The 25,157-nt window shown below is 35.6% G+C and overlaps 1 protein-coding gene across 6 annotated transcripts in view; it reads left to right on the forward strand.

The window, feature by feature from the left end:
* CTNNA2 (catenin alpha 2) overlaps window positions 1-25,157 on the forward strand; it is a 1,081,323-nt gene that overhangs the window by 41,894 nt on the left and 1,014,272 nt on the right. Inside the window, exons 1-2 of one of the 6 annotated variants that reach the window (XM_072767040.1) lie at window positions 12,498-12,641; window positions 12,749-13,070. The exons of the other annotated variants lie outside the window; for them this stretch is intronic. Coding sequence (XP_072623141.1) covers window positions 13,025-13,070 — 46 coding nt within the window. The 5' untranslated portion in view covers window positions 12,498-12,641; window positions 12,749-13,024. Of the gene's footprint in view, window positions 1-12,497; window positions 12,642-12,748; window positions 13,071-25,157 lie in introns of those variants that run through there. 6 annotated transcript variants of the gene reach the window in all.

Here is a 25,157-nt window from a genome sequence, read left to right on the forward strand (position 1 = left end):
AAATCTCATACTTTAAATACAACTCACCCTGTTATCCACTGACCTTGGATTAAGAAAAGAGTCCATGCAGCTCCTGTCAAAGACAGAACTCAGCAAGTAAACAGATGTGAAAAATGTAAATATTTCATTGGCAGTTTTCTGAATTTAATTTCTCTTTGAAATTTAAGAAATTCATTTTCTCAGACACATTTTTGATTCTATAAATTGGCCCATTACAATGTTTGCAAAGATCTCTTTTTAAAGTCTAATTAAAACACATTAGCCTCAAGTTTCAAAGAGAATAGGCTAGAGCCCTTTCTTGTATTTTAATTTAGCATTACTTTCTTTTTCTGATTAAGTAGTGCATTGTCCTTTATATAAATAGAAGATCCTACTGACTCATCATTCATAGAACAGGTTTGAGGAGTTATTTTTCTAGCAGTAATGATAGGTGCTATGGTCTGAATATCTGTGACCTGCCAAAATTCACATATTAAAATATTCTAGTCCCTGAAGTGAAGGTATTAGAAGGTGAAGTCTTTGGAAGGTGATTGGGTCATGAGTGCAGAGTCCCTGTGAATGGGATTAACACCTTTATAAAAAGAGGTCCCAGAAAGCTGGCTCACAGTTTCATCATGTGAAGACCTGGGGAGAAGTCAGCAGTTTGCAGCCTGCAAGAGGGTCCTTACCAGCCCTTTGGCACCCTGCTGGCAACGTGATCTTGGACATCCAGGCTCCAGAAATGTAAGAAATGAAATTCTGTTGTTTATAAGCTACCCATGGTAGCTATGGTATTTTCTTAGAGCAGCCTGAACAAACTAAGACAATAGATTTATATTGAACTGTGCTGATTCTTTCCTTTAATGCGTCCTACCCCCATTGATAGGGTTTTATGTATTTGTTTAGGAACTGCACAGGGTTATAGATGAGCCCATGGCTGACAATCAGAGATTTTCTTCCATATAATTCTATCTGGTTCATAGAAGACTTGTAGAGGCAATTTGTACCGACCCCAACTAGCACTTTTATTCACTCTATCTGAAAAAGAGAAAACATGGCTGCCTGTTTTGGTCTAGGACACCTTCAAGCATACATACGTGATAATGATGGCTTCTTGTTGTGCTTGAATTGGAACCAATCCACTGGCAAATCCCTTGTGATGTTGCTATGCTCAAACTGGGCAATCAAATGATGTGTGATGAGTATGTGTTTGACGATCTCTAGTGCTCAGAAATGCAGCCTGTGATATCCTACTTACTTGCCAAGGGAGCCAAGTATTAATATCCCTTGTTTGCTTACATGTAAAAACTAGTGCAATGAAATGAGATTTGAAGTGAGGCAAACCTAGCTTTAAATAATGACTCCCCTAATTCTGTTAATTATGGAACCTCTGTCTGAGTTTCAGCCTTTAGATCTGGAAACTGAGGATTATGCCTATCTCATAGGTTGATTTTAAGGACTAAGTGACAAAGCATTGTTGGGAAATGTTCATTTGTGTTGGAGGCAGTCAGTAAAAGTTTTCTTGACTTACCCAGTTTTTAAGTGTATGAAATAAAATCAGAAGGACCTTCATGAGTCACAAATTTAGCAATCTCTATCTTCTGGGTTAAGTCATCCTATATGGATGCAATCTATCTGATTCTTAAGGATCTTAGGGATGAGGATGCCTGGATGGCTCAGCAGTTGAGTGTCTGCTGTCAGCTCAGGTCCTGATCCCGGGACTCCAGATCGAGTTCCACATCGGGCTCCTTGTGGGGAGCCTGCTTCTCCCTCTGCCTATGTCTCTGCCTCTTTCTCTCTCTGTGTGTGTCTCTCATGATAATAAATAAAACCTTTTAAAAGAAAAGAAAAGGATCTTCAGAGATGGAAACTCTGCAGCCTTTTTTGTCAGGCTATTCTAGAACCTAATAGCACTCAATAGTCTGGGAACTCTTCCTCATATCGCACCTAAATTTCTGCTGCTGTTGAAATTGAAGCTAATTTTTCCTTGCCCTGTCCTGGGTGGAAATAGAGTAGGTAATTTTTATGTTGATTATGCTAATGGTAATCCTGGATACATAAATTTAAATGTTGACTGAATTTGTCTTGAATTTTCTTTTCTTCATAACCTAAGATCTTTGCCTGTAGAAAGAGGTCAGGGTCTCAGGTATCCCTCTTAATTTATCTTCTTGTTATCTATTGTCCTTGGTGATTATCAGTGAGAAGCACTTTGTTTCAGAAACCAGGAATAGAATGTGATATGTGAGCTCTGAATGTTGGAATTTAAGCCAGTATCTATGAGAGATGTCTTGGAGAAACTAGTACTAATGCATATTTGAACATTAAATGTAATTCACTTTTAAGGTTACATTAATTTATAAAAATGACCTACGGTTATAATTTGCCTGTTTATTTTAAAATTCATTCCCTTTCTAATGGTTTCATTTGCATTCTGTTACCTAAATTTGAACCACTTACTCCCGTGGTACGGCAGACTGTTACGGAACATTTTAAGCCCCTGGAAAATCATGTTAAGTTCTTTAGTTCTAGCTGGTTTTTTTTTTTTTTATCTTCAAAACAATGGCTTTGCTTGTGGTAACGTATTCCATATGAAGTAGTGTGGCTATAAAATCCATTGTATAATTTCTTTTTTTTTTGCCCGAGGTGAAAAAGTATAGATTAACTGTCTGCTTTGTGTCTGTGTCAACATAGGATTGGCTTCCTCAAATGTCATTCATACCTATTATGTTTTATCTTACTACTGTGATACTAAACCTAATTAAGTGAAAACTTTAAGTTTAGTAGAATTACCTGTTTAGCTGTGCATAGAATTTTCCAAAAAAAAAAAAAAGAATTTTCCTGGTCAGGTTTGGGCTTGACTTTGTTTTGTTTTAAAATGTGATGTTCACTTCACAGCATTGCACATAATCTCCAGAGTGTTTATGTATCTGGATATACACATATATAAACATTCACACAGAGGCATTCCCACATTTCAGATCACAATATAGTGATTAGCATCTTCCAGTTCTGTATAGGTTTTCTCAAGAAAGTTAGGCAATATTCTTGGTATATTTCAGTAGTTTCCTAGGCTAGTAAAAGCATAGTTCACAGTTAAACATGCACATAAATTGTTGCCAACTAACCACTAGACATGGTATTACTATGCAGACTGATTTAGCAATATAGTGATGGAAATTGATTAGATGTCCTATTATTATTAACTTAACCAGTTATCATTTTATACTGATAATGTCATCTTAGTGAACTTTTTCTCATCAGATAAAGTTCCTAATAGGTACCAGAATCCAGGTATTATTTACCTATTAGTTATCTATCTGTGTTCATTAATTAAACATTTATGGTATATGGTAGGTTCTGTGAGGATTCATGGAAAGATGCATTGTTCAAATAGTCAGTGATATGTAATAAACAGGAAAGATATCAAATTAAGGTAGAAGGCACTCCATTCCACATAGCTCAGAGTAATAGGAAGAACTCATTTCCTGTTTGGGGAATTGGTGTAGTTCAGACATAGAAGATGACAACGACTTGGGCACAAGAAAATAGGATTGTATCAGGAGACATGCTAGCCAGAGAGCAAACTATAAACCAAAATTTATGACAAAAAGATGCAGAGTTTTTGTGGAAAATTTGGGAACTGTTTATTTTGATTGGAACCTGGGTAATGGGGATAAATAAGGGTACAGCCTGACAGTGGAGGCTTTGAATGCCAAGATAAGGAGAAAATTAGTTTCAATTGTAGATCCTTTATTTAGCAAGTTAGAAGCATTGAATAGATGCCGATGTCCATCACCCCCACTCTTACAGTCTCCTCCGAGCTATGTGTCTCTTGCCAACTTTAGATTGTTTGCTTCTCAAAGGTTTAAACCTTGGTTTTCATTTGACTATACTGTAGATGCTGAAATGAATTTTTTAAAATATCTTATTTATTTATTCATGAGAGAGAGAGAGAGAGAGAGAGAGAGAGAGAGAGGCAGAGATACAGGCAGATGGAGAAGCAGGCCCCATTCAGGGAGCCCAACATGGGACATGATCCCCAGGTCTCCAGGATCAGGCCCTGGGCCGAAGGCAGTGCTAAACCACTGGGCCATCTGGGCTGCCCCTGAAATGGATTTTGATGAATGAATGATGAATAATTAAGATTGAACTTTGTAGGTAGTAGAGAGGTAGTTCATATTTGAGGGTAGTACTTGGTAAGCTAAACTTTGGGAAATTATACTTGGCATTATAGGGTGAGAAGAAACATTGAAAAGAGCTGATCTTGAAGTTAGACTGTCAGAAATTGTTTCCCTAGCATATGCCATTGGTTTCTACGTCTGACCACTGGAAACTTGTCAATCTAACTGACTTCTTGGCCTTACTCTGGAGATTATGATTTGGAAGGTGTGAGTTGGTGCCAGCAATCTGGATTTAGATTGTGATATTTTGCTAGGAACCACTGATGTAAGTGAGATACAGTGAGGGCCTGGCTTCAGGGGAGGCATTCAGGAAATGTTACAGAGATGTAGTTGAGTAAACTTGGGAACAAATTCTTTCCTTAATAGTAAGGAAGAATCAAAGCTGACACCAGGCTTTCAAACCTGATGCTGAGAGAATGGAGATGCCATCATGACATAGTGATGTTTAATGGTTGTTGACAGAGATGATTAATTGCACTTTGGATAGGGGGTGGGTAGGAGGACATGCAACATCCCAGTCCAGCAGAGGATTCCAAGATCATTTGGAGAGAGAGCAGCACAGAACGGAGTATAAAGAGTCTAAGGTTGATTACTACAAAATGCAATATAATAATAGTGGTTGTGATGATGATGAAAAAATAATACTAATCATGGAAAAAATACTATTTCTGTGTAAGGCCACTGTTAAGAAATTTAAATACCATATTTCATGTCATTCTTACAAAAACCTTGGGAGATCTCCAATTTACAGGAAAATAAGAAGTGAGACTCTGAGATGTTAGTTGCCTGTGATCAAACAACTATTGAATGTGTGATATGTATGTTTTGATGACTTCTGTCTGTCTCACCATTTCCAGAAAACCTTTGTGCCTTGGGACAAGACAGTAGAAAAAGATCAGCTAAAGAATTTGTTTACTTTGTTGAAAGAGAAAATGACAACTTGGAGAAAGTGGCATTTCTAACAGTATCAAATGTTTCAGAGAAGTAAATTTGTATCAGAACCTGGGAAAAAATCCTGGCTTTGGCAATTTGGAGGTCATTAGCAAACTGAGGTTGGAATTTCAGTGAAATGAAGATGAAAGAGACAAATTACAAGTTTAGAAGTGAATCCTCAGAGACTGTGAAAGGTTGAATGTAGCAGCTCTATTAGCAGGTTGATAGTTATGGAAAAGTATGAAGAGGGACCCATCTGTGAACGTTCAGGGTGAAAATGTCTATACACTTTTTAAAAAAACCATAGAAATAGACTTGGAAGAATCTGGCTGTTACATAACTGTAAAAGTATCATCAAACTTGGTTTTAATTCAGGTTGCTGGCTTCTAAAGTAGGAAAAACAATGGGAAAATGTGGCAAGTGTGGATGGTTGGATGAATAATAATGTGACTTTGTCTCTTTTACACTCTTGCTATTAGGAAGAAAAACAGGATGGATATTGGAAAGGCAAAACACGATAGATCTTATAAGCTTCCCAATTCAAGAGAATAGTGTGTGAATATGGTAGAAAAAGAATAGTAAGCACAAAATGATCAGAGTTACAGACAGAAGCTGAGCTGTGACTACATCCCAGAAGGGCCTTAACTAGGAAGAAGGGCTCACAGTGAGCTATTTACTCAACCTCAGGGGTGGACATTCATGGAGAAGCATCCCAAATTTCACCGCCTTGTATTTTGTCCCAAATTTTCATTATTTTAATACTTCTTTTTCATTTTTTATTGAGATCTAAATAACATACCATAAAATTCACCATTTAAGGGTTCCTGGCTGGCTCAGTCAGAAGAGCATGGGACTCTTGATCTCAGAGTTGTGAGATCAAACCCCAAACTGGGTGTAGACACGACTTAAATTTTTTTTAAATCATAAAAAATAAAATAAAATAAATAAAACTCTTTATTTATTTTAAATAATAAATTCAAATACTGTTCATTTAAGTACAGCATAGTAGTCTTTAGAGTATTTGCAAAGTTGTGGAACCATACCACTAAATAAATTCAGAAGATTTTCCTAAATCCCCATTGTCATAAATAGTTACTCCCCATTCTATGTAGTGTTTCTACAGACTTGCCTGTTCTGTTCATATTATATAATTATACAATACTTGAGATTTGTGTCTGATTTCTTTCCCTTACTATAGTATTTCCAAGACTTACCCATGTTGTAACATTTATTAGCACTTCATTTTTTTATGGTTTATTAATACTCTATTATATGGACATACCACACTTTATTTATCCATTTGTCAGCTGATGGACATTTGGGCTGTTTCCACGTCTTGGTTATTGTGAATGCTGTTATGGACATTAGTGTGTGTGTGTTTTGTAAACATATGCTTTCATTTTTCTTGGGTATATAACTAAGAGTGGAATTTTGGTCATACGGTAATTTTCTGTTTAATTTTTTTAACAACTGCCGAACTGCTTTTCTTTCTTTCTTTCTTTCTTTCTTTCTTTCTTTCTTTCTTTCTTTCTTTCTTTCTTTCTTTCTTTCTTTCTTTTTACCAAACTGTTTTCTAAAGTGAGTATCATTTTATATTCCCTCTGCCAGCATATGAAGGTTCCAATTCTCAAATCCTTGCTAACACCTGTTATTTTCTATCTTTGTGACTGTAGCCATCCCAATTGGTGTGAAGAGATACCTTACAGTGATACTGAGTATCTTGTACTTTTCATATACTTACTAGCTATTGTATGCTTTCTTTAAAGAAATGTCTATTCAAATCTTTGCCCATTTTAAACCAAGTTTTGTTTTTTTGTTATTGATTCATAATTATTCTTTATTGTCAGTATTAGAGCGTTATCAGATATATGCTCTGCAAATCTTTCCTACCATTCTGTGGACTGTGTTCACTTTTTAAAGGTGTCTTTTGAGGGACCTTTTTTTTTTAATTTTGCTGAAGTCAAATTTATCTCTTATTAATTTGAGTTGCTTGCCCTTTTGCTGCCATAACTGAGGAGCAATTGCCTTATTAAAAATTACAAAGATTTATGTCTATGCTTCCTTCTAAGAGTTTTATAGTTATAACTTTTATATTTAGGTCTTTGATCCATTTTTAGTTAGTTTTTATATGTGGTGTGAGTTAGGGGTTCAACTGCATACTTTTGCATATGGATATCCAGTTGTTTTAGTATTATTTATCTTCTAAAGTCAATTGACCACAAGTATAAGGGTTATTTCTGGACTCTTCATTCTATTTCATTAATCTATATATTTATCCTTATGCCATTACTAACTCTTTTGATTACAGTAACTTTGTAATAGCTTTGAAATAATATTACTTTTTAATATTAACTACACATTTATGATTCCCAATTTAAAGTTTGTGTTTTTAAAAAGTATTATAATTAGGAAGACTCATTTGCTAGTTCTATTCTTGGTCACCCAGGCTGAAAAGTTAACTTTTTAGCCTCTGGCTAAAAACTTGATATAGGACTTTGCAGCCCTTAAGTTCTGTGAATGGAGACAAAGGAAGAGCACCTAAGGGGAGACTGTCAGTCTAAACAAAAATTGATGGTTATGGTCAGAGGAATTCTAGAAAAAAAATAAAACATCAGTCAATATTTCAGGTCTACAGTTTGAATATGATTTATTTCTAATTGTACTGTAAAATTTAGTTTAACCAGGCATTTATGGATTTCCTTTTAGAAACACATATATAGCATTAAAGGAAAAGCTCTGTGTGTGTAAATACATTATTTATACATGTATGCTACAGTCATGCACTTATGCATCTGTGAAGCTTTGGGTATATATACATATACATATGTGTATATATACACACACACAAACACATACTACACTCATGTACTTATGCATATGTGAGGCTCACTGCTTGAGTACCATGATATCACTTTCCTTTTTATTAATTTAAAAAGTGAATAAATAAACTGGAATTATATGTTAAAGAAACTGGGATCCTTGTTTGATGCTAAGATTGCATTGTTCCTGTGTGTATGACAAAGAGGGAATGAGAATACTAATGAACTTATTTTCTAAGACATCGCTCTTTTCTAATATATGAATGTGAATAACAAAAATATACAAATGACTTATGCACTCATGTACCAAGAATGTGCTTATTCATGGTGTAGTATACTGGATATGATGGGTGAAAGTGCAAATCCAGCTGACTTGATCAGGTATGCAATTCATTATATTTTACATATACTGTTTTGTTACATCTGGGGGGAAAACATATAATAATAAGGATCAATACATTCTTTCCTTCTGCCAATGTTGTTTTCTCTTCTAAGTGTCATACATATACACACACGTATTTGTATGAAAAATATATTCATTATTCTTGTATAATTTCTGATGGGGTTCAAAGTTGTTTGGTCTGAATGGAAACCCACCAAGCTTTAGGTAATAATATGCCCTTTGTCTCCTTAACACAAAAACTGATTTTTTTTTTAAAGTTGTGTTGTACATGTAGTCATCAAGACCATACACTATAGTTAATAAGTTCAGTTTCAAATGTATTATAGTGCTCAGGTTACATCCCTTTTTCTCAATATCATTGTTGGTCTCCAGTGGATTGTAGTCCATAAATCCTTGAATAAGGGGTAGGGCACGGTTCATATTTGGTCAAAATGATCTTATTTTACTCTATGAGGAAAATAGGCATATAAAATTCGGTACTAACAATGCAAATAGTTATTGTCACGTATAGTTTATGAATTTCTCTTGTAAAACCCTGTGCAAAATGTGGACAAGCCTTTGAATCACATATTGTTCTTAAGCCAACTCATAATTATGCTATGTGGAACTCAGCAAGTATACTGACGCAACATGTACTTAGTTTTCATTAATTTGGAAACAGTGTGATTTGCTAAATTATACATTGGTAATGCAGAGTAATCGTATGAGATGCAATCACAGGCTAGACTGAATGGCATGTTTCTGGTCCGAGATTACAGTGTTTTCGACCTTGGGCATGGTCAGTGCTCTTTTCCCACCTCATAATGGAGGCTAGCTCCAAGAGGCCTTTCCCACCTCATAATGGAGGCTAGCTCCAAGAGGCCTTTCCCACCTCATAATGGAGGCTAGCTCCAAGAGGCCTTTCCAAGAGGCCTACTCTGGTCAGAATGCACCACTGGGAATGGTGCAAGAAGCATTTCTTTCCCTCTACCCTAGTTTGGCTCTGCCACATGTAGACTTATGTGTGTATCACCTACTTGTATCATTATTCAAAATAGGAATGCAACTACTATCGTTATAGGGAGGTGATAAGTGAGTGCTAAGCCAACGTTGTGAAAAAATGTCCTATTAAATTTCATTTTCTTGATTTTATTGTGTAATCATGAATATCTAATAGTTCTTTAAAAATTATCAGTGGGAAACTCAGGTCCCAACTCTGTGTGCTACTTAATATTACATAATATAGCTTAGTGGAAGACAGTCTTCAAAGGGTGAACTAACAGTAGTTAGTCACTGATAATGGACTCATTTTAATAGAAGTTCTTCAGGAAACAATATTGTAATCTGGGAGAGGTGAATATGACTGAATTTTCTTTTTAAATGGAGGAGTATACACATTCTTAGCTTATTTTAGAAACCCTACCCTGTGGACCATGCATGTTTACATTGATTTTCATGGGACAAAAGTGAAATTAATTTATGCCTCACTATAGTAGTCTATAACACCTCTGCATTGCACATTAAAGTCTTTTAAAATGGTGAGCTCACACTTTTTTCTCAAGTGTGCCTAAAGTCGTCTTAATATGGGGCACAAAGAGTAGGAAGAATGGTTTGTTGCTGCTTCTCTGTTCCTTAGAAAAAATCCTGGAATTTTTTTTCTTTTGTTCTGGAGTTCAAGCACATGCTAGTGAAATTTTTTATTTACTTTTTTAAAAAAAATTTATTCCCAGTCAAACAGTAAACTCTCTAAGGATAGGGACTTAGAGCCATCATAAAAGACCATACTAAAACATGAACCTTTGTAGGCAGTGGGGGAGAGCAGAAATTTAAGTGGGGGAATGACCCCATTAGATTTATTTTAGTTTAAATATCACTAAAGTTTGGAGAAGGATTTTGGTGGTCTGGCAATGAGAGTGTGTCTGGGGGCAAGGAGAGGACTTAGAAAGCTTAGACAATACGAGCTGATGATGGCCTGATTGCAGATATTGTTGATAGGTTGGGAAGTCAAGGAAGAATTTAAGCAATAGTAAGAAGGTGGGACCTATGGGATTTGGTGCTTGACTGATACACGTGGTGAGCAAGAGGAAGAATCAGGGTTCATTGTCAGATTTCTCTTTGTGCAACTGCTGGAGTCTTATACAAGGAGAAGTAAATTTTTATAAAATGCAGTGAGTTCAGTTGGGAGTCTATTTCATGAAGTACTTGAAGGTTGTCAGGAAAGAAATATCCAGTAAATTGTTGGAGATAGGAATCTAGAAGTCAGAGGAGAGATCTCTGCTGGGAATAATAGAGTTTAAGTTTATCAATACATAAATAGCTCCTTAAGCCATACTTAAGGAGATTTTCTGGGGAAAAATATAAAGGGAAGGATAGAGAGTGGGGGGTAGAGCTCTGAAAATTGTTGACATTTATGGAATACACAGGTGATATAGAGTGAGGAAGACAAAATGAGGAGCAGCAAGAGAGGTAGACAGAGAACTAGGCAAGTGGGGTACCATGAGGCAGAATATTTTGAGAAGTTTGTGGCCAACAGCATGAAGTGATGTGGAAGAAAAAAGAAGGAGGAGAAATCTATTATCAGAGGTGCTGGGTGGCTCAGTTGGTTAGGCACCCGATTCTTGATTTCGGTTCAGGTCATGATCTCAGAGTCCTGAGATTGGGCCCGATGTAGTCTGGCACCAAATCTGCTTCTCTCCTTCCTCTCTTTCTGCACCTCCCTCTACCCCCACTCCTGCTTAGGCTCTGTCTAAAATCAAGCAATCAATGAATCTTTTTTTAAAAAGATTTTATTTATTTATTCATGACACACACACACACACACACACACACACAGAGGCAGAGATATAGGAAGAGGGAGAAGCAGGCACCGTGTAGGAAGCCCGATGGGGGACTCGATCTCGGGACTCCAGGATCACGCCCTGAGCCAAAGGCAGATGCTCAACCACTGAGCCACCCAGACGTCCCAATAAATCTTTAAAAAAAAATTATCAGTGGCTGCTTGTGTGAGTGTGGTTTTCAAACAGTCCCAGTTCTGTAAGCTTTCGAAATAAACAAACAAACAAACAAAAAACCCAAACCCCAAACCAAAACAAAACCACACACAGTTTATTCCTGTGTTTTTGCCTTTTAAAATTTAGAGTCACAAAGACTTTTCCCTTGTTGTGTGTGGGGGAAAGATAAGTAAAGGACCATCTTTTCTTTATTCAGATCCAAACACATAATTCACAGGAAAACATATTTTTTTTTCTATGAAGGATAATTTCATTAAGAAAAAAATGGAAATTTTTATAATGTTGTCAACCATAATGGCTCTCCACTTTTATTTTCAGGGCATCCAAATCTGCTGTATTTTGAAATTGTATCTTGATATGCAAAAACCCAAAAAATGAAATGCAGACACACTTAAATGATTTATTTTACTTTCTTGTTGACTGTGCATATAGACAGGCAGACAGGCATATGAGATATTTATGATTATTTGGTTAAAAGAAAATATAAAATTTTACACAAGATGAGAATGTAACTGGAAAAACTTTAGGAAAAAATGGAAGTACAATAATCCTAGTATTATTTTTCTCTTTAGTGTATAATTGATACCTGTCCACTGTGATAAAATGGAATACTTCTAGGTTACATTGTATTTGGGAATTGAATCCTTTTTGCCATTATAATTCCTTTGTACTTAAAGTTCTAAGTAAAATGATATGATATATTAAAAACAAAAGCAACATCTTTAGGATTTGCTCTAATCAAATGAAACACATGATAAAATGTCAAATTCTCAAAATTGACAATTGAAATGAGAAGATATAAGGCCCAACAAATATACAGTTGCATAAACATATAGAAAAGTCATAACAAATCAATAAAGTAGATGCTTTTAAAGTATAATTGAGGGAGAAATTTGTTCTTTTTTGTGGACAAGAAAACTGAATTGAAGAAGGAAATTTATTTGACTAAAGTACTCTGGCAAGTAACTCAAATAGCTTTGAGATTGCATTAAGGCCAATTTCATGAAGTCCTGCTGTTGTTCTTCTTTTTCCTTCTTCTTTTTTAAGTTGTTATCATTTGTAACCCATTCTCTTTGCCAAATGGATTTCATTGCTTTTTTCCAGGAAGATAGAATTTCCCTTGATTTTTAAAATAACCTTTACCCTGGCACTTGGTATTTTGTAACCTACTTAATCTGCTTCCATACTTGACATATAATTGCATGAGACTAAAGTGGACTAGTCTACCTGACTTTCTCTGACGACCTCTCTATTTCATATTTTATGCCATTGCTCAGTCAGGAAGACCTTTCTACCTGGAGTTCCTTCCCCTTATTATTTTTACCTGTCGGGAAAGGTAAGGACCAACTCAAATGTTGTTGCTCCTTATAGCCTTCACCTTTCAATCCAGTCAGAAAGAGTAAACCTTCTTTTTTATTCTGGCTTTATGATTCCCCTTTCCAGTCAAGTAGAGGCAGAAATGTTGGATGAATTCCTTGGAGCTGCAGCCTGAGGCTGGGTAGCCATTGCTTATGGGAAGGCCATAGAAGGTGGAGCCAAGGGATGTATTCTATATTACAGCATCCTGGGAAGAAGCCAAAATCAGGCAATGACTCAACAACTTTGAATGGTTAAGCTTTGAAAGACAGCATAAACTGGAGACTCCAATCAGAATAGAATAAATGGTTTGAAATTGAGGAGAGAGATGACACCTGAAAAAAAACCACTTCACCAGAGAAGATGGAATTATTCTTAGAAGATATCTGCAGACTTGGTGGGGAAGAAGGTAGGCTCTAAATACCTTGATCTCAGAGTGGACAACAGATCTTTCTTGCGATCATCCTAATACTATAATATTTCATTTATCTATAGTTGGTTGTTAAATTCTTATCTCATCTGATAAATTTTAAATGTCTTCATAATCATGTTTTTGTTGTAATCTTCCTTATAACTGTTCCTCAGTTAGTATAATGTCTGTCACATCATAGGTGCTAAATAAACATTTGTTTCATTTATTAAATTAATGTTAAACCCATCTTGTATTTAAGTATGCCATATTGACATTTCTAATTTTATACTTTTTATTTAAAAATTAATCATTCATTTATCTTAAAAATAACTACTTACTGGGTCTTGGGAATTATACAGAAAGTACAATTATTGTTTATTTTATCTCTAGAAGATAAGGCAAACAGTAAATAGTTACCACATTAGGTACGGTATGACAGGTTTATACATAGTGCACTATGGGAATTCTTATGAGAATAGCTATACTCTCAGGGAGTATAGTCCATTTTAGCTGAGTGTAAAAATGAGAAGGGGTCTGCCAGGGAAGTCCTGGGGTACAAATGCCAGTGAATGAGGCGGGATGGGGAGGTGATGGTTCAATAGGTTAATGTACTGGGAACTGAGAAAAGGTAGGAGACCGCCAATGCAGAGAGGGGTCAGATCATGAAAGTATGCTATACCAAAGAATTTGAATTTTATTTTTTGTCTTGAGAAGAATGGAAGGATTTATGAAGGGGTTCCAAGTGCATTTCTTTGTTCTTACTGCTTTATCTTTTGCCTGAGTTTTGATGTGTCATTCACATGTGCTTCTAGGAATCTATTAGGTCTTACAACATTAAACCATCCAGGAATTAATGGAGGACTTGATATCACTGCCATAAATACAGTCACCAAAGCCAGTTAATGATTGTGTCTGCACTGGAAACTGCATCTCTCCATTTAATAACTCCTTTATCAAATTTAGATTGAGTATCAGGCTTAAACAACATGTGCAGGCTGACTTTATTTTCTTTTTTTATCTTTTGAGATCAAAATAAAACATCATAATTGTTTTTCATGCCAAAACTCTTTTGGAATTGAATGTATTGATATTTATTGTGGGGATATCTAAGCTGTAAATTCTAAAAACACATTTCATTACTTTCCAAATTAACTCAGCTGAGGCAAAATGTGACCATGGCTTATAATGACAGGTTAATTTGCAGTAATGTCCACTTGAACACAATAAATTGAAATTGTTATGTACAGTCCTCACAGTCTAACAGCATTATTTTATGATACTTAGAGAATTCATTGAATATCTTCACTCTTAAATGTATTGAGCCAGGACTTAATGATGTATAAACCTATATTCAAATGTGCCAATGATACTACTATTTATAATTAAGGACAAGATGTGAGGACTTTTACAGTTACCATTTGCTCCTGAAGTTTAAAAAAAGTTTGACTTAACTTTAACATTCACTGATATTCTATAGATTTTATTCTTCAGAAATTTTTAGTCAGTGAGAGTTTTATAAGAAACCTTGATATATTTGTTTTAAATTACAGCAGGTGTCTGTCTAAATAACCCAGAACCAATAGATGGTTGTCTCCCCTAAGCTATTATTTCTGAAAGGTCCTCAGGAACATAACTCCATCACTCTCTTGAGTGGATCAGTTCGATATTTTATTCACTGGTAGTCAGTTTTCTTTTGATGAGATAACTTGTATCTCTCAAGTATCACTTGGGCAAGGTCTTAATATCACAGTCCCACATGTTTAGCTGCGACCCAGAAATAATTTCTCTTTACACATTCGGGATATATGGTGAGTTACTCTTGTTAAAGCCTTTGTAAAACATGGGAACAAATTTCTTACAAATCATTGTTGTTTAAAAAGTATTATTATCCAATTTGGATAATGGAATTAAGAACCTATGGATGAAATTTGCTGATTGTAACTTATCAGCCTAGGAGCCTATGACAGTACTTATAGATTACACTGGGAATACTTGAGGCTAGATGCAGAATTTAAACCACTTTTGTAAATTGAAAAAGAGATGAGAAATTTTGACAGTAAATTTCATTGGGAGCACGTTCAGTGAAGTACACTTTGGAATAATAATTAGCTATAAATTTTTTAAATGAGAATGACTCCCTATACATTTAATAAGTGAAAAAAGATCTAGAGATAATAGTGGACTAAATTTGAACATGAATCAGTCAACTCTTTTACATAAAATGTGTTGATTAATGCTATTCAGAGTTACAAAGAAAATGAAACAGAATATAATGTTGCCTTCAGGAGACCAGTGAACTAACAGAAGGGAAAATATACATATAAAAATCCAAACTCTAAAGTATGTGTGTTGTTCTTATTCATATTATGAGGTAATTTGCCTACTCTTGAGTGTCTGTGTGACCAGTTGAAAGGACCAAATGTTAAGTGATTTTGCACTATTTTATTTCAGCACTGATAATAACCCAATTCGTTTTCTTCTGAGCTATTTCCTTCATATATAGCTTGGGAATATGTGGGTCATTAAATCATTACAAGCACTTGGCTCTAGAGGATTATGCTCCATAATGTGCTACTTGGTTTTTTGGCTTAAATTATTTCAGCATTTTTAAAGGAACTGTACCTGATCTTTATTTCTCTTTGTGAATGGTCAGTAAGAGATGTTTCACCTTGAAAATTACATTTATATTTCTTGTAGTCATGTAGGCTTAAAGTTTTCGTTTGTGTTTGGTTCCTCCCCACCCCACTCCTTATCAACATATTCAGTCTGCTACATAGAATTTTACTTTCAGAACTGGAAAGGAAGCATAGAGGCCATGTAGTTCAATTATCATCTGAGATATGAATCCTTTTAATAAGATCTCTGTTAAATATTCAGACTGTATTTCTAATACCTGGAATGACAATAACTTTCTAAGGCCCTTCAAATCTTCCTTCCTGATATTTTATCTTTACTCCCCACCCCTGTCCCCCTGCCCCATTTTTTTGTCCTTTCAGCTTTTAACCTGGTTTTGATCATTATCATTCCAGGATGTCTGCAAATAGCCTCCTAACTGATCTTTCTCCTCCAGTTTTTCTTTCCTAGAATATCTTTACACCACTGTCTGAATAAAATTCCTAAAACACTTTGATCATATTGCTACCTGATTCAGAAACCTTCAGTAATTTCCTGTAGCCTTCAGGATAAAGTCAGAACTCATTAACTTGAAATAATCTACCCTAGACATATATTTCTGGGTTAAACTTCACCTTTTTCAGCTTCCCTGCCCACCCTTTGAGCTTAGTTGGTCTACTTGTATTAAAATTACACTGGACTTGTTTTACTGCAGTTGCGAATACTGTTCCCCTCCCTTACCTCTTCCTCTTTCACTACTACCTGCTTATTTCAGGACTATTCACATTTTAAGACCCAGTCATCCTTCTGTTTGGTAACTCTCTCCAGACCACAGCCAGCACACACTGGGATGTTTCCTTTTCTGAACTCCTAGAATGCCCATTTTCAACCTCGCTTACTTGGTGCTTAATGATGAACTAACTTGTGACAGTTCTCATATTGTTATATTGAACTGTCATTTGTCCTTTTTTTTTTTTTGTCATTTGTCTTTTGTATTGGTGTTTACTTTTTTCACATATTTAAACTTGGCTTTTTTCCAGGTTTATTTTATAAGATGACATGATGTAGAGCAGATGGTTTCCATCAAACTTTGGGGATTCCCACCTATGTTAGGCAGAACATCTCTGCTTCAGTCTACATTTTATACTGAACTTCTGCCTTTGACTACTTTTGAGAAAAGCACTGAAACTAAAGATGTTTAAACACTATGAATGTGCAGGACAGACATCCAGACTTGGCATACACTGGCTTTTACCTCCAGTTTTAACTCTTTCCTGTTCTCTGCTTTAGTTTCCTCATTTAAAAAAATTATAATCTCAGTATGTATTACCTTACATCCCTCCCTTCCAGTGTAGAAGTCTCTGATGCTGAGCAAATTAGCTTTATGAAAATAGTGATATTTTATTTTTAAAGATTTTTTTAAATATATATTTTTTGGGGGGATCCCTGGGTGGCTCAGCAGTTTGGTGCCTGCCTTTGGCCCAGAGCATGATCTTGGAGTCCCGGGATCGGAGTCCCACATCAGGTTCCCTGCATGGAGCCTGCTTCTCCCTCTGCCTGTGTCTCTGCCTCTCTCTCTCTCTCTCATGAATAAATAAATAAAATCTTTAAAATATATATATATATATATATATAGTATCATGTAAAAAATGTATATTGTAATGTGTAAAAAATATGTAAAGGATGTATTTATTTAACAGTTCTGTTATGAAGGTGCTTGTGGTTTTTGTTGCTCTTATGGCCAGAATGTTTCACATATGGCACATCAATTATGTGATAATTAACTATGAAAAAGGCAAATTACATTTCACTCTTTCCTCTTGATCAAAACATTATATGGGGCATTTGCTTGCCTTTTGCTCCTTCATACCACTGGCAAATTCTTCATTATCATCAGACCAGAAATTATATGTATAGTTTATTAAAAATTTTTTTTCTATGTAAAGTTTAAAACACTAAGGACATCATCTTCAGAAACCACAGAACTAAAAACAAAATGGCCATTGTGTGTACAAGCAGCTTAAAAAATATGAAGGCTGAATCTGTGTAACCAATGGAATGCCATTCCTTATCTCAAACTTTTTTTCATATATCCTTGCAAAGCAAGAGGTCACCATAAAGACAAGTAATGTGTTACTGCTATGTATAAGGTACACAAAAGCCTTGATGCACAATTCACTTGTGCTTAATCTCATACTTACAAATATGTAAGGACACCAATAGTTGACACCACCAAAATATTCAGTTTGAAAAATGGAAGAATTTAAAGCCTAATATATACATAGTCTGAGATCTGCTGGGTAATTACAGCATAAGTCCAATTGTAGCCATAGTGAAATGGACCAATACTGGACATCCACAGCAGGTATTGACAGTGGGTAATTCAGCAGATTTCAAGCACAAACCAAAGTCTGCAGACCGCACAAAGATTGCCAAGGGATTAAGCATGGAATCAAGATTTTTCTAATTGCAGTCTTAAATATTTATTTTAAGAAACAAATAAAAATCCATTAAAAACACAGAAATATATTAAATATATAATATATATTAAATATATTAAAATAGCAAGTCTGTGAAGTGGGTGTGTGAGGGCTTCTGCTGCTGGTCCTGGGACTTGTTATGGTATCATTTCACCAGGAATTTTTAAGTGTCTTTCAAGTGCAGATCCCCTTCAAATTCTAAGAAATAATCTCTCAGGGATGCCTGGGTGGCTCAGTTGGACTCTTGATTTTGGCTCAGGTCAAGATCTCAGGATTGTGAGATCCAGCCATGCCTTGGGTTCCATGGTCAGCTGGGGAAATCTACTTGGGATTCTCTCCTCCCTCCTCTCTCTCCCTTTACCTCTCCCCCTAACTCTTGTGTTCTCTCTCTTTCTCTCTCTCTCTCTCTCCCTAAAATAAATAAATAAATATTTTAAAAAATTATCTTTCATGTTCAGCATTTTCACTTTCTCCTCAACATATCTGTCTTATTTGAGGAGAGAATTACGGAGACATTGATGAATATCTGATTATTGACAATCATTTAAAAAATGCTGAGTGATTCTGTAAGGCAGATGGGCAGTCTATCTTGTATAAACAGTCTGGGCAAATCCACTTGTGGAAACAAGGAATCACTAATGTCATATCCTGGGAGGGAAGCGTTCATACTAATGTTTCCTTTTTGATCTTTGACTACCTATCAGACCTTTTGAAAGGAACATACTAAGTTTCAAAGCCGTACTTATGAATATTTTGGTAGGTCTTCTGGCAAGCAGAATATCGTCTTATGATGGAATGTAAAATGGCTCTCCTCACTTATCTGTTATTAAGGAAATTATTTTACAGATTTGCTCAGCTGGAATTATCCATGCCAGGTTATAGTGATTCTGCATGCTTCTGTCTGCCCAGAGTGCTCTGAAACATAGCCAGAAAGATATTGAAAAACAAAAACCCAAGCCTGATATTGTCACCATTTCCTGAGCTGCCATGGGTGATTAGATGTCAGATATCATCATCTTGTCTCCATTGAGTTGATTTGAAAAAAAAAAAATGGAAAGCAAGCAAGCAAGCTTCTTTTGAAATCTACCAGCACCTTCATAACTTTTTGATTATGTTGCTGGAGACAGTGGAGCAGAACTCCTCATGAGGACTCCTTGAAATCCTGCTCATGGATGATCTGCATCAGCTTTAGGAAGGTGGGCTTTATGCTCTTGCCTGCACCCAGCAGCAGGATTTTCTCAAACTGATTCAAGTAGAGTACTTGGGGTCTTACTTTCCCCAGGACAGACATTTGTCCATCTCCTTGGACTTCTGCTGCTGCTTAGCCTCACCACCCATCACCACACACCCAAGTCAGCACAGATAGACAGAAAGCTTTGATACTCTTTATTATTATTATTTATTTATTTATTTATTTATTTATTTATTTATTTATTTATTTCAAATGATACTAACCACCCTAGAGAGTCTGCTTGGAGTGTGGTACCAGAGCATCTGTTTTGCAGTGAAAGGTCTGAACTTGACTCCTGGCTCTACAAATGAGGAATCCTGGCCAAATGACGTAACTCTATTGAATCTCAATTTCCTCATTTCCAAAATAAAGATAACCATAACTTTCTCTCAGGATCGTTGTGAATAGCAAATAAGAACATTAGCCTACAGTGATTTGCCTGGTGCTTGGCACAGAAATTTCTTAAGTGTGTTACATCATTTTTCTTCTCTAATTACCCTTCTTTTAGATTTATTTATGAATGACTTTGAACTTAACTTTTCTCAATAATCAGAAAATTAAAAGATGACACTTTGTCACCATTCAGGCTCTGAAAACACTTGCAGATGACATTCAAAATTTGTTAGTAGTGGCAATTTCAATGCAACAAATTGCTGAAGATATTTAGATGTCTAGTTCTCTTTGTTTTGTTAAAAAAAATCGACCACTTTTCCTTGGGGAAAGGGGAAGAACTTATTTGAAAAGAATAAAGGGGACCTTTTTGGGGATGGACATTTTCTCTGTTTTAGACTTTGTTTTGGGTGGTGGTCACATTGGTGATTACAAGTTTCAAAACTCAATATACTAAGTATCGGAGCTTTCTGCTTGTTATTTTTACATCAATTTAAATAAAAGCACCAGCATGACTTTTTACATTATTCAAGAAGGTTATACCTTCTGCTTTAGTTTGATTCCACATAAAAATTCCAAAACAAGAGTCTCATCATTTTGTTAGTCGAGGCTCGTATGTTTATGTGTTGTTCATAAGACCAGGTATTAGCATATCTGAAGTGAAATTTATGGGGTGTGCCATGCTCACTGATGCATGACATCATTCATTTTTAGGGTTTGATTTTCTCTTGTGCTTGAACCTATAACTGTACTGGGCATCGAGCCTGTTGTAAATAAGTGGGTCAGTTACTTACAGAGTTTAAATAAAAAGCCTTATGCATTTAAACTTGCTCTTAAAATAAATTACAGTGTTTCATTCATAAAGAAAGTCAGAGATGTCTGTTTTCTCTGAGTTACTTGATTATGCATCATTTCAGAAAGAAATGCCTGCTAAGAGCTATTAGAGTGTAACTTCCACTTTACCTTAAACTCATTTAAGTTAGTGAAAATGTGACTATAGAAGTTTGCAGCCATGTTCTTCATATAGGTTTTATATTGAAGCTTTCTTTAAGCTTGTATGAGTTCATTATTTTCCTCTTTGATCTTAGTGCAGCTCAATTTAAAATGTTCATATGGGAACCATAGTTCACTTGCTTAAGGCATGTGTTTTAGATAGCATTAAGATATTACGGTCACCTGGAAGTTCTTATAATTGGACTTCATTGTAGGATTGTTGCTTACCACCCATCCGCAAGTAGTTTCAAATGGGTAATAATTTCTTCATTATTTGAAGCAATGATATATTTTTAGTTTCATTAGTTTACTTATTTTTTTCAGATAAAATTTTCTAATATTACATTAAAAGGTATTTAATTGCATCAAGGTACATGTAGGAATTAAAAATATATTTAGCCAAGCTTCATAAAAAATACTGATTTAGAAATGTTATTTTTGGTCACTTTGCAATGCTATATTGATAAACTGGAGAGAGTGACATTTGCCCTTTCAAGATGGTGGAAAACTTATAAATTATTTTAGGCTTGAAGAAATTACAATAAAATAGTGTAATGTTTTGATTAGTGGGAGAAACACTTTTGTTTATTCTAAATAATTTATTATAGATAGTCTAAGGATTATTTGAAAGTAGTAATTAGCTTGTTGCTTTCAGATGGCATTGACTTTTCCCTCCCATGATTTGAAAGATCCAGCTAGGTCAGGTGTGTAAAAGTAAGTAGTGTTATAAGATGTTACCAGTTCAGTAGTGCTGGCACTTGGCATGTTTTTATGACAGTTTTGCTTCATGTAGTGAGACTCTGAGCTGAATATATGTACTGTTCCTAAAGCGGGAGAATCTAAATTTAATCCCTCCCTATGTTCTGGATGGTGATGTTTTATCCTTTTTATCTGATACTTTAATATAAATAGTAACGTTTTATGAATTAATTTGATAAATATAATTGTAAAGTGTTTAAACAGATTATTGAAACAAAGCTCAGACATATCTGTGTTACCACTGGCTTCAGTAAAGAGTGGTCAGTGAGGTGTGCATAGCTACCATGAGGAAGTCTTTATGTGGAATAGTGGGTACAGACAGCCCAACATCTGAATGGTAGTTGTAAATGAATGAAGGATACCCAACACTTAGTGTAGCAACATCTCAGTAGCTCCATAACTGAAAACACCATTTCGTTACTTATTTTGATTTATAAATTTCTTGTTAAGATATTTGGCCTTTTTTTTCTAGTAGGATCATTTTGTCTTTTTCTTATTAACATGGGGAATTTCATTTATATCTTTAAGATAATACTCCTTTGTTCTATAAAGTTTGAATATTTCTCCTCAGTGTATATTTTGCCATTTTAATTTTTGATGGGATTTTTTGACACTAACGCTTTTAAGATAGTTGATTTATCATAGTTTAAGCCTACATTTTGTGGGTTTCTTTTTTGTGGGAGGGCATCTTGTGTAGGAATTCTTTTCTAACTTAAAGGGAGAAAAACATTCACCTGTATTTTATTCAAGTTTAAACATTTAAAAAATGGTTTAAATGTTTTCTTTTTATATTCAACTCTAACATTCATCTAGAATATACTTTTTTATGTGTGGGTCAAGTAGGAATCTCGTTTTATTTTTTGATATTTGGAAAACCAGTTTCCCCAGTAGCATCTGTCACCTGTCTTCTCCCAGTTCACTGGCCATGTACCTTCTGCCAGGCATGACTGTCCACATAGCACAGGTGTGCTTTGGGTTCTCTGTTCTACCCTGGCCTGTATGATAGTCTTGGGTCAGTATGTTTTGTTTTATTTATTTTTTTATTTTTTTAAAGATTTTTTTTTTCTTTATTCATGAGAGACACAGAGAGAGAGAGAGAGAGGCAGAGACAGAGGCAGAGGGAGAAGCAGGCTCCATGCAGGGAGCCCAATGTGGGACTCGATCCTGGGTCTCCAGGATCAGGCCCTGGGCCGAAGGTGGTGCCAAACCACTGAGCCACCTAGGCTGCCCCTGTTTCACTTTTTCAACATACATTTCTTTAAGGATTCCTGAGAGCCAAGCATAGTTCTTGATATTGGAATTTGGTAAGCTCAAAGATAAAAAGGCCAACTTCTAAGTCATATGGAGGAATGCTGGTCTGTCTTGAGTATCTGGGTCTCTCTCATGGCCACATGAGTGGGATGTAGTGCTTACTGAAGGATATGTAAGTGACAAAAAAAAATAGGTAGAACTGAATGTAGTTTCACTGTCACACCTCTAGGTGGACAAAATTACTACTACAATATGGGATTTTACACATAATCACTTAGGTGATTTCCCAGTGATGTTAATTTTAGGAATTCACACCTAATTTAATTGTTGGCTGTTCTTACTCTCATAGAACGGGTGCACTTAGAAACTGATGTTTTGATTTGCAAGGACGCCAGAGGGAACACAGACAGCTGTGAAATATCTTCCATACCAGTTCAAGATAGTTTTGCATGCAATGAATTTGGCAATAATTTCAGTGTTTCAAGGAAGCTACTGGCAGTTGTACCTTTACATAGCATCCACTTCTGGGAGTCAGCTTGAAGCAACAGTTTTCTTCATGATTGCACGGAATTTTGTAAGTGCAGTATGGTGATACTTAGGATTTTATGGTGATCAGAAGTTTGGAATCAAGCACAATCAACTATGCTTCTGGATACTTTTTTATTTTTTTTTATTTTTTTATTTTATTTTTTATTTTTTTTAAATTTTTATTTATTTATGATAGTCACAGAGAGAGAGAGAGGCAGAGACACAGGCAGAGGGAGAAGCAGGCTCCATGCACCGGGAGCCCGACGTGGGATTCGATCCCGGGTCTCGAGGATCGCGCCCTGGGCCAAAGGCAGGCGCCAAACCGCTGCGCCACCCAGGGATCCCTGGATACTTTTTTAAAGAAAAATAATTTGTTAAGTAATGCAGTTTGTTTAATGGCTTCTTTATGGTCCTTATTGGTGAAATGTTTGGAAAAATTCAGTGGCTGAAATTGGTGCCACTGTTTCATTACCTGCTCTTGGTTACCAGTTTCTTAATGAATGAAGCCAAGGCAAAGATATCTGAAAATTCATATTGAGGCAGCAGAAATTTAATTCAAATTTTAATGTACTATTATTATATGTAGGGTGTGATAGGCAGAATAATGGTTGCTCAAACGTGTCCATAATCTGACTCCCAGAACCTGTGGAATATGTTCTTTTACATAGCACAAGAAGCTCTGCAGATGTGATTAGGGCTAAGGATTATGCACTGGGAAGATAATCCTGAATTATGTGATTGAGTCCAATCTAATCACATGAATCCTTGAAAGTAGAGAACATTTCCTTGTTGTCCTCAGAGAGAGAGATGTAATGATAGAAGAAGGATCAAAAAGATGCAGTGTAAAAAAGGATTCCACCTCTTAGGTCTGGCTTTGAAAATGGAGGGAAGAGGCCAGGAGCCAAGAAATTTAGTGGGTTCTAAAGGCTAGGAATGGCTTTCTGCTGACAGCCAACAAGAAAATGCAGTTCTGCAACCTCTAGAAACTGAATTTGGGCAACAACCCAAATGAGTAAGGAAATGGATTCTAGAACCTCTACAAAGGAGGAAACTCTGCTGAAACCTTGGTTTTTGTCTGTTGGGACTCATGTTGGACTTCTGACCTGCCATACTTTAGGGTCATAAATTTGTGTTGCTTCACTAATTTTGTGGTGATCTATTATTGTAGTGGTAGAAAACTAATACAAAGGATAACGTTTTTTTTCCTTTTAAGTGGTCATGGATACAAAGGAGAAATGTAATTTTTGAAGGCAACTGGTTCTCAAAACTGTTTTCTCAAAGAAATCTTTTTTTTTTTTTCGAAGAAGAACCAAGTATTGGGTGACCTGTATATTCTCAACTAATATTTTCTTTAGAGTATATTTCCTGATGAAGGCGTAATACTGACCACTTACTACCTGGTATATAATTATGAGGAAAAATCAGAACCCTTGATTCAACTCAAAATTCATTTACAGCTTTGTGTTGATGTGGTTTTGCCACTGTGTTTCTTTTTCTGTCCAAATGGGGCTGCGTATCACTTACTTCTTAAAAATGTTAGTTGGTTAGCTTCTTGATTGCCATACTGAAGAGCAAACTGCGATTGAGATCACCTCATATTATTTTCTAGATGAAAGTATCATGGCTGAACTTTAATGTGCAGAGTAAATCCCTCCATAATCTTGTTGTCAAATATTCCTCTTGGAGATGTACCTCCAAGAAGGATCATACATACAGCCCTGTGGTTATTTCTAACTTCTAGTTGGTGAAGACAGATCCAAAAAAAGAAACATTTGTGTCTGCTATGAGTTTGATTTTGCTACAGTTGGGAGTTTATATTTTTTACCAAGGATAAAAAGT

This window comes from Vulpes vulpes, chromosome 8, assembly GCF_048418805.1.
Source record: "Vulpes vulpes isolate BD-2025 chromosome 8, VulVul3, whole genome shotgun sequence".
Classification (NCBI taxonomy): Eukaryota; Metazoa; Chordata; class Mammalia; order Carnivora; family Canidae; genus Vulpes; species Vulpes vulpes.